At 38.6% G+C, this 10,757-nt stretch overlaps 1 protein-coding gene across 2 annotated transcripts; it reads right to left on the minus strand.

Annotated features, from left to right (window-relative positions):
- Positions 1–1,580: 1,580 nt before the first annotated feature.
- Positions 1,581–10,482, minus strand: LOC104585858 (BTB/POZ domain-containing protein At1g30440). 2 transcript variants are annotated; one of them, XM_010242869.2, is made up of 5 exons: positions 9,204–10,482; positions 6,694–6,763; positions 6,276–6,569; positions 3,056–4,276; positions 1,581–2,412 (listed from the first exon to the last, which is right to left on the minus strand). In XM_010242869.2, the coding sequence occupies exons 3-5, from the start codon at positions 6,405–6,407 to the stop codon at positions 1,864–1,866; spliced, it is 1,902 nt and encodes a 633-aa protein (XP_010241171.1). In that variant the 5' UTR covers positions 6,408–6,569; positions 6,694–6,763; positions 9,204–10,482; the 3' UTR covers positions 1,581–1,863. The 2 variants fall into 2 exon arrangements, with proteins under 2 accessions (XP_010241171.1, XP_010241172.1); XM_010242870.3 differs by lacking the exon at positions 6,276–6,569 and having other exon boundaries at positions 9,204–10,422.
- Positions 10,483–10,757: the final 275 nt, after the last annotated feature.

The following is a 10,757-nucleotide window of genomic DNA, read 5'->3' on the forward strand; positions in this document are numbered from 1 at the left end:
TAACAGTGGAGGATAAGGAGGCCAGGAAGGCAATGCGTGATGGTAAACAAAGGAAAATCTGTCCATTTGAAATTTCATCTTAGGCTTTAAAAAATCATGGACATTGGGCAACCTTCTTCAATATCCTTAGAAGCACGAATTGTTGATTGATTGGGGATTCCACTGCCATTTCCCAAAAGCTCGCTACATGCGTCAAATACCTGAACCAAATCTAAACTTGGGTCAGGTTCACTTTACCCAAACCCGACAAAAAACCTGATTAAGGCTGACCTGAACCCAACCCAATAGGGTCGGCTCAAGACAGATTCACTTAACCCGAGACTATTAGAAGGCAGAACCATGAACTCAAGATAGAGGTCTGATGACTGGGTACAGTCTGAACGAAAGAAGAAATGAAAATGTGAAAGAGACCAGCCGGGGTCAGGAAAACTTGGGCAGTAGAATATGGTCCCATACATGTTAATACTTAGGTATAAGGTTTCATTCAAATTTTATTAGATATAAATAATTTTACAAGTAAAAAAGAAAGCACTCTTATTCAATAAAACGGTGGGACCTTATTATCAGACTAAACCACATATATGCAGTCTGTGGGCCCAGTTCTTACTCAAGATAATCCCTGTGCCATAACCCATCTCTCTCTGCTAGTGCTAGGTAATGTCTCTTTCTCTAATCTATTTGCTGAGCCACTTTGAGTTGGGAGGGAGGGTCATTTGTTTCAGTGGCAGAGAGTCAGGAGTGAAACCCAAGGTCCAAAACCCAATTACAGACTCAAACCGACCTTTCTTGGGTGATTTCTGTATGACAAGTGATGACTCAAGAGTTCTCACTCTGTGTTGGGATGTTTGGTACTGCTGTCGGTCATGCAGAATCAATCAAGAGAACTCCTGCGGCATTTACCAAGTACGCTTTTAACAGCGTAGAGCTTGGATTATGTATCTATGTAGGATTCCTGTCCTTTCAAATCTGCCACGCTGAAAGAAACTTTTCACTGAATTTTAGCTCCTTTGCCACCGATTGGCCTTGTGAATTCTGAGTAGTAATAGTCCAGACTCCAGTACAAGTGAATGATGCCTTACTGTCTAAACCCATCATTGATGGCAACTTGATACCCCTAGCAAACAAGACAACCTTGTTGCCAACAACGCTACAGTTGAGATACCCATACACATGATTGTACTCTGGATTTTAGATTTCCTGCCCAAGATTCTGAGTTCAGGAGGAAAATCCTCTTTTTCATGGTGAACTATGAAAATTAAACCCACACCACCTGTATAAGCAAATTTTCTAAAACATGAGACGTGGCTTTATTATCCACCGTCAAAAAGAGCATTTCCTCCCTTAAAATAGGTACAAGATTTTTATTATAGGATTTCTGGTTCAAGAAATCCACTACAACAGTTAACAAGTAAACGATCCTCGAGGACTGGACAAGCAGTTGCAGACTAACGGATAAGTATCATCAGCCCCTGCAGGCTCAGCACAGCAACACAATGCATTCATTACCTGGGTGCTTTTGCTAAAGGACCATGGTTCACAAGATTCGTTCACACAGCAGAAACAGGTGGGTCATCTACATCTATTCTCATAACACACACAGAGAGAATTGGTTACATCTTCAAGAAACTTTTAAGTTACAGGACTTTCTATTTCCATCTCCTTTACAAGGTCGAAAGAGTAAAACAAAAGAAACAAGGAAGGAATTCAAAATCACACAAGAATGACCCAAAGAAAGAGATGGAAATTCACAGTTTGGAACTAAATCAAAGGTACAAACAATGAAATGAACTGAATGAGCCCCCCCGCCCAAAAAAAAAAAAAAAAAAGGAAAAACAAGGCATGGAAAACAAAATAGACAATAAGTTACTCTACAGACAACTTTTTATTATGTTTACCATGCCTGTCCTTCACCTTCTCTACCTTGTTATTTCCACCTTTGCTCTGGTTGCTGACAGACCCCTCTTGAGCACTGCACATCTGTGACTTGATCTTCAACCCAAATTTCTTTGACATGTTGCCCCACGTGCCAGAATTCTTCCCCCGACCAAGTTTCTCAATCTCCTGCCTCATGCTTGAACATTCCTTCTCGAGTTCAGATACTCGCATCCTCATGTTATCCATTCCAACCTTCAACACCTGGTTCTCCCTCACAGCTGTGGTCCAGCCGCCTTCATTTGACCCTGCAAACCCACTCCTCAACTGTCTTGATCCATCAAGGTTGTCAGAGACAAGAAAGCAGCCTGCAATCGAAGTCCTCAGCTGGAGCTGCTCAAAAAAGAGAACTTGGACCACAACTCTTAGGGGTAGCCTCTCATTCTGTGCAGCATGGGTGCAAGCTTCCAAGGAAAGCTTCTGGCAGTCCATTAGCCTGCAGAGCTGTTCCCTTTCAGAATCTGTGAGCCATGGGTGTGCCTGTAGGTTCATGATTATAAAAAAGAACAATGAAACAAACTCATTTCAGGATTCCACTAAGATTCAACTTAACCAGGTTTAAAGTAATTGATTTAAATTCTGAATTGATAATTCATGACAAGCCCTGATGATGATGCATTTGAAAATTCATTCCACATTCTATAACAGACAGTAGGACAAGTTCTGGTTTACTATGCTATTTCTTTCAGTCCCACATGTAATCCATGTGATTAAGGGTAGTTTTTTTTTTTTTTTTTTTTGATAACTTGTGATTAAGGGTAGTTGGCACCTCAACTAGTGCCACTCCTTTAACAGTCTGAAAGAAAAACAAACATAGTTATATACATGTTTCCTGCAGCACGAAGCAGTGGTACAGTTACCCCACCACTAGAACTCAGAAGATCATTCAGTATCTAAAGTAACTGCATTGTATCTATTTTTTTTTTTATTGATCAATGCATTGTATCTATTATATACATACTCCCAAGATTAGATAGAACCAGGATCTGTGCAGCACTATTTTGGGCTCCATCCATATACTGAAGCCAGAGTGAAGAAAGTGTTACAACTTATAGGCTCCACATAAAAGATCCAGGTCAATACAAGAACCACTACGTATGACAAGACAGATCTGTAGAAGTACCTTCAGATATATGTCAATTGCACGATAAAGCCCATCATCCAATGGCCTTGCATACTCAGGGACTGCAGCAGCAAGTGACTGAAATTTTGGGGGCTTTAAATTAATATCAGGGGCGACCTCTGCAAGATATCCATCAATCAGCTTGGCCACCATGGTTATTGGTGTCAGAGAAGGTGAGCCTATCAACTGGCCTTCATCTGAGCATGGGGAGGCTCCACCTGTTGCCTGATCCATGGCCAAGAAGTGCTCTAGAATGCGGTGTACACAATCAACATTGTAGAGTGTTTCCATGGAATAAGAGAAGTTGGGCATCAAGAGGTCTTCTAAGGTAGCTTGATCCAATTGCATACCAATCCTGTTCTCCAAGTTTGATATGCAAGATGGGCTTGCCCGAAGGATCAAAGCAGTACGAAGTAGGCCAAAAAGGAACTTGGTCGAGGTTAGCCCCTTCTGCATTGGCAGTAATCGATCAATTTCTTCAAGTAGAACCTTCTGGTCTTCTTCAGATGGTGGGGACTCCAAAGGTACAGGTGCAAGACAGGTACTAGACTCACTAACACCCTGACGCCTGTTCAGCCCTGGCAGGTACCTTTTTCCATATAAAGTGAGGGATCCAGCAATAGTCTCCTGTCTGATGCCTCGAGATTCCATAACTGAGATGAGCCTCTTATAGAGGGGCAGACTTAAAGTTGATACATCCTCATACCACCAATCTGAACTTGAGTTCCTTGGCCTGGCTCCTGTGCTAATTCCATTCCATAAGACAGTTCCACCAGGGCTCTGCATGGGTCCACCATGCTCCATCATAGGCCAACCAAACAGATTAGGGTCTGTGCAAGCCTTTACAGCCAATGACTCAATGCACCTCTTAACAATGTGAAGGTCTTCAGCCTGGGGGAGGACATCCTCACAGGTTTGGAGGGCCTTCAGAGAGTCTTTCCAGTTACGAAGGACAACTTGATTGAGAAAGACCTCAGCCTGTGCAATAAGATTTCCCTCCCCATATTCCTCGGTCATCTCAAGATGCTCAGCAGCACATCGGAGGTACACAATGTTTGAAGCAGTGAGTTCAAGTTTTACCCCATAGCAGAACTTGGCAACAAGTTCAAATGTTTTGGTCCCACCAGGGATGTCAGGCAGATTTATGACACAACCCTCCTCTCCTTTTGATTTTTTCGCAATCAATCTTTCCAGAACCCCACTCCGAGAAAGCAATGGGAACTGCAGGAAAGGAATATTGAAAGTGTTAAAGACAATTACAGAACTAGTTAGAATAGTCTGATCACTACAATAATAGTTTTTTTTTTATCAGCAATCCACTATTATAAATAGTTCTCCCAAAAACTTGTTGAAAACTATAAAACATAATAGTTTAACTAGTTAAAGTAGTTTTATCCACTAGAATTATGGTTTTCCATAGATAGGGATGCAAATGTACCCCTTTGTCCATATCTGAATTCCAATCCAATCCAATTAAGGCAATATGAATTCAATTCATTTAAAATTGGATCAAATATAGATACACATTCCAATATGATATGGTTCAATTTCGTTAAAGAATATTTAAATAGTTAGATTTATCGGTATACAATTAATATGTATTTATTAGTAAAGTCGGTTTGAATGTTGTCTACTAAAGAGTCATGGGTTCAAGTCTCAAAAAGTTCTTTCCTTTCATTTTGTTCATAGTATGCAATATTCGTTTTGGTTTATATTAATAGGGGCTATTGCTTGGTGTAATGGTAAAATCTTGGACTGACATGAGCAGCCATTTTGTGCAAAAAGTTTCCAAATGTTAGGTTGTATCCAGACCACTCCTCCCAAAATCCCAGATAACTGGAACCAACAGTGAGTAATGGCCTTGTTTTATTAATAAGAGAACATTTTGATCATTGTAAGTTTAATGTAATGGTATTTAACATCCCAATTCAATCTCAGCCCAATCTAAATCTGGGATAAGATTCAATTAGAGTTCAAATATTAATGAATCAATGGGTCAACCATGACGTCATAATTAAATAATAAACATATAAATAATAGAAAATGCAAAAATTACAAAAAAATTATAAAAATTGAGCATATCTCTAAGAAAATAAATTTATTATATTGAACAAAAAGAAGCGTGGCAAATAACTATTTTTATTAATGATAAAATATGAAAAAAAGAGAAATAGAGAACTAATATTTTACCGATGACCCAACAGGACGGGTCACTGGGTTGTCAGTCAGGTCAACAGTTTTTTTTTTTTTTTTTTCAGGCAATCAGTTTGGATGAAATGGACCTACATTTCTGTCCAGGTGACAGGTCAATCAGTACTAACAGGTTTAACCGCAGGTTGAAACACATGTTTGTATGTTCCTGGGTACTTACTGCTCCGGTGGGCTGACATAAGGTTTAGATACGCTTTCAACTGAAGCTATGTACCACTTAAACGTGTATACAGACAACCAAGCTGAATCTGATCACTCATATTCACATGTTGTACAAAGTACCCCTCTGTTCCCACTTCCCACTGCCAATGCGGCAATGCCATTAAAAATTCTAGGTGAAACTCATAATTTAAATTTTGAATTAGTGCTTAAAAAAACAAATATTTAGGGAAGTAATTTGGGAAGATGCCATTTTTATGAAGGGGGGAAATCCCTAATCATAAGACAAAGACAAGAAGTACAACACTGAAAAGGCAAAAAAAGGAAAAGTAGTCTGACCACCACCACAACAAGAAAAAGCATGATGCATTTTGTACTAGCCTGGCTGTTCAGCTATGCAAGGATATCAACAATACAATTGCCAAGCACACCTTGAGAATTTCAACTTACGCATTAAACAAATTGGAAACATAACCTAACTAATAGGCATTTCAAGGGTCACCACCTTATTTAGTTATTCTGCGCTCCTTTTCTAAAATTAATTGATGTTTAGGATACTGCCACGTTCTTATCACGGGCCTAGGGACTGCAATATATGTGGTCAATTAGTTAGATTATCCAGACTAATGACCATAATCTAATGTAAAATGTGGGTACCAAGATATAAGTCTATACAATGAGAGAACTTCTTAATCCCTCTTCCAAAAATTGAAATATAAATTAAGTTTCATACGCTACCATCTATATTTCCATATGTAGGTCTGGTGATACATGTGCTACCACCTTGATGATAAGTTCTTGAAGATAGTATTTCATTTTATAGTAAAGCATGAAAACCCATGCTTCATACCATGTCTTTAGTCACATGACACAAGGGAGAAGGGCAGTAACCAAAAGCTTGGTCCAGCATGATGGCACTAGTCCGCTTATTCAATGGTACATGACACAAGACCTCCCCATACAGTCTAAGATATTGGTCCATCCAACATATAATCAACCAGTTGCATTATCACCCTCATCCCAAATCTTGGGACACCTACATTGTGGACTTTGCTACTAGTACAAATTGTGATGTTTTGCATCACAAATGAATCTCTCAACTCCTCCCCTCAATGGATAGACGTTGATCTATAAGTTTCACCCTCTGCAGCACAACATGCATAAACGTTTAAAGTAGGTAATAAAATAAATACATTAGTAAAATAAGAAAATAGCAATAAAAGTTATCTTTCTAACATTATAGGCCATTTTAATTTAGTGAAGTTTACCTTGTGGAGATGGAAGGTCATATCTCCAACTTCAACAACAACATCACTAGGAAGTCCAGTTGTACAGAACCTACAGACACATGCACATGAAGAGCATTATTCAGTATTGCCACCATCAGGAATAAGGAGGTGTGTTCTACAACCATGACCATATCTGGTGTAACCAAAGCAATTAGATCCATATATTGCAAGTTCATACATGCATGCACACATATCTTACAAGTTCATACGTAGTACATACATAGAAGAGTACAATACAATAGAACCCATTCCCAGGTCCAAGAATTCCCCATAGGCATCCTTGCCTTCATGCTCAAGATTTTGCTAGGCAGTCTGCTAAGACATTAGCAGACCTGGGAATCCACTTAAACTAGCAGTTTAAAGATCTTCCTATTGCTTTAGCTTCTCTAACCCTGGACAGAAACAGCCAAGGGGACTCCTCTGACACCAACCAATAAATAACAACCTGGAATCTCCTTCAATAGTCATATTTCTCCAATTCTGCTGTTCTATTAGTTTTAGACCTTGAATTACTTCCATCATCTCAGCTCTCAAAGAATTGCCAACTCCCATAGACTTAGAAAAACTCAGAAGAGTCCTACCACCCTCATCCCTAACAATCCCTCCCTTAATTTTTTCAATGAGTGTCCTGCCTATTGTTTCAACATGTCATAATTTTCTGTTCATTCTTCTTATCTTTTAATTGCTTTCTTATAATTTTACGGAGTGGTTGTCAACTTATAATTTTAGTTGCATTATACACCATCAGCAACAACATATTATCATAGGTAAATGTAATATGGTTTACATCAAGTCATATAAGTTAAGGTACTAATATTACTAATATAACCTTTTTTACTCTATAATATATGACTATTTATAAAATATGCATGTATATATGTATAAAGGCCATTAACCAATGTTGGTCCCAGCTATCTGGGGTCTTGGGAGGGGTGGACTGGATGTGATCCTAACCTTTGGCATTTTCTTTTCTGCATAAAGTGTCCACTTTCAGACTTGAACCCACATTCTCACACTTGATAGCCCAAGATTTCACTATTATACCAAGCAAATGGCTCCTATATGCATGTATTTATGTATATATACACAAAAACATATACAAACTTAACTAATTAGTTTGGAGTAAATGGATGTCAGTCTACCAAAGAGACAAAAGGACTGCTTCTATTGAAGTCCCCTCCCCCATTTTTTATGTTCTATCTTTCTGCTTGTTCTATTCTTTTAATTTGTATCATTTCATACTCATATTTTTCACTGTTTTTTAATGTTGCTTAACTCCCTATTTTTTGACTGAATTTTTCAACTTGAATTGCTGCCACAGTTGAACTATTTCACCCAAAATAATTCAGCTTCCTACTGACTATAGTTCTAGCAACTCCTTCCCATGTGAGAATTCTTCCACAGACACTACAGTGTGGACATCTTTTAGGAAGCTGGCTAAACCATTAGCGTGCCAGCACACAGGACTAAACCATTTTGCCCACCAAAATTAAATAAATTGAACCAAATAAATTGGAATGTTCTTTTTTTTTTTGTCTGTAACTTTATTTCATGGTGTTTCTCCCCAGACCCTGCAATTGTGGGAGCCTCGTACACTGGGCTGCCCTTTTTCTCTATAGAATATAAATAAATCACCGTTCATGCATGCAGATCAGGTTAAAGCGTCACTTGTATACTGGTTACAAAGAGCTATATTTTTTATACTAATACACAATAATGTCCTCATGGAATATCCAGTTAAATGATGAAAATCCAGATGCTAGATTGACCTTAAAAATGCCATGCCATAAGTTAAACTAGCTCAATCTGTCAAAAGTGTTTCTTGCGTTCTAGTATTGAAGTTTGGCATCACTAACTGGAAACCAGTTTGATCAACCTAACCATTGAAATAAGTAGATATGTCTGAATGGTCCAAAGTGCATATTATACATTTATTTCTGATGGTTAAGATTCTATCTATCATTCAGTGATTCAAAATGTGACACTCAACTAGAATTTGCACCAGATGGCATTTAGAAATACCATCTCTCTAATAAAAAATAAGACTGTTAGCAATCTACCACCACAACATCCATTACCTATGGAAAATTCCAAATTCAGTTCACAGTATATGTTTACCCAAACAAAGGAAGCATTGGTACACTGCCATCAGGCTGTACATTTTCAACCAAGCAATGGAGTGGGTGGAAATGCACATGATGCACCTCAACAAATACTTTTTTTTCTTGGTAACCTCGATAACCATCAAGCAGATTTAGAAAATAAACATAAACTAAAAACAAAAAACACGTTTCAGTTCTTCAATATAGAAAGGTATTAAAATCCAAAACCAAGATATACCTACAGTAAATTCAAATATTACTGTTAACCTCTTACCCCAACCCCACCCCCTCTAAACAGATCTAATCCCCTAGCTGAGACGAAAAATAGCAATTTAAAACCACAGACAAAACAAAACACATAAAGCACTAGATGCAAAGGGAACATACCAGGCTTGTCCTTGCCGTTGGAATGCATCAGTTTTGGATCCCAGCTTCATACAGGCCATTTCAGACGGAAAATAGGAAGAAATCTTTGCTCTGGAGTTCGAACCGAAGCAATTTCAAGCAATTACAGGTCAAACTAAAACCTCGACTCTTAAGAATCGGCTTTAGACAACCCCTCTAATTTTAGGATAATGAAGCATACAATCACACCCAAAGCATGAAACACCTAAAATTCACCCTCGGTTCAGGGCAGAGTGCACGAAGTCCTGTCCAGATTCACCCAGAAAAGCTTAAACTCATCCTGAGACCGATTCTTTAACCACACCCTGACAACCCACTCAAGTGCATTTTCACAATTTGTAGCCAAAAGAAAACTCAACCACCCTAAACTGCTACAAAGTATTACAGAAAGAGAGGGGAAAAAATCAGCAGAGACAAAACTTACAGACCAGTCGACCTAAAACCACCCAAATTTCCAAAAGTATCAAGCAGAAGCTTCGAATTCAGCCCCTAAAACTCCGAAAACAATCAAAATGCTCTTTCCTCCATAGAAGTTAAAACAACATCGTGATATTTCCATTACAGAAACCGCAAATGCAGCAACTCCACTTTGCAAACACAGCACCAAAACCACCCTAACCTACGAACATATTCAGCAAGAACCCAGAAAGTTATTGCGCGAAACCACCCCCAAGAGACCGAGAACCAACTTCTAATACTCCCTGCAAGACCACCAAATTAGCTCCTTCGACCTTCAAAAGTTGAACAGACCCTCTACAGCACAGCTCTCAAAACCACCATAACAGAGGGAAAGGAGGAAAACCAACTTAAAAACCACCAATACTAGTTCCTCTTCCGAAAAAAAAAAAAACACTAATCAATATCAAACAACCGCTTCAAGTCAACCCCTCGTCCCCTCCAACTTCAAACCACCACAAAAACCCAAAAAAACAAAACAATAAATGAAAACCCAGAAAATTCTGACACAAAATAAAAAAACTTAGTGCTCTAAACCCGCTCCCAAGATTCTAAAATTCAACCCCACGTAGAGTACAAACAACCTAAACTTCCTAAACCCATCAAAGAAAAAAACAAAACAGAAGAAAATCCCCACTTTCTGACTCCAAAACTGCTTGTTGGTTTCGGAACCATCATGTAACGTTTGAACATGCCATGAAGTGCGAAACCCATCTGTCAAAAAGACAGAAGGAAGCTTGAAAAACTCAACAAGACTATTCAATGGCAGCTCTGAGAAACAACCTTAAACAGCCGGTAGCCCGGTGGGATCTTGAGAAACATACTCGTTGATTTCTAGAACCCCAACTCGGAGAATCTTTTACCAAACAGTATATCCACGTCCCCAACAAGATAATCTAACTAAAGAAAAGCATTAAAGAACCAGTAATCAACTTGTCCAGCTAGACCATGTGGAGTTCTGGGGTCTAGTTTTGCATCTATAGCAAAAAAACCATTAAAATAACTCACCCTGAACTACAAAAAATGCGTTAATAATAAAAAATGCCAAACGGATTCTTTTCTTCCTTTCTTTTTTCGAGA

Source organism: Nelumbo nucifera, chromosome 3 (genome assembly GCF_055504915.1).
Source record: "Nelumbo nucifera cultivar China Antique chromosome 3, China Antique-T2T, whole genome shotgun sequence".
In the NCBI taxonomy this organism is placed as follows: Eukaryota; Viridiplantae; Streptophyta; class Magnoliopsida; order Proteales; family Nelumbonaceae; genus Nelumbo; species Nelumbo nucifera.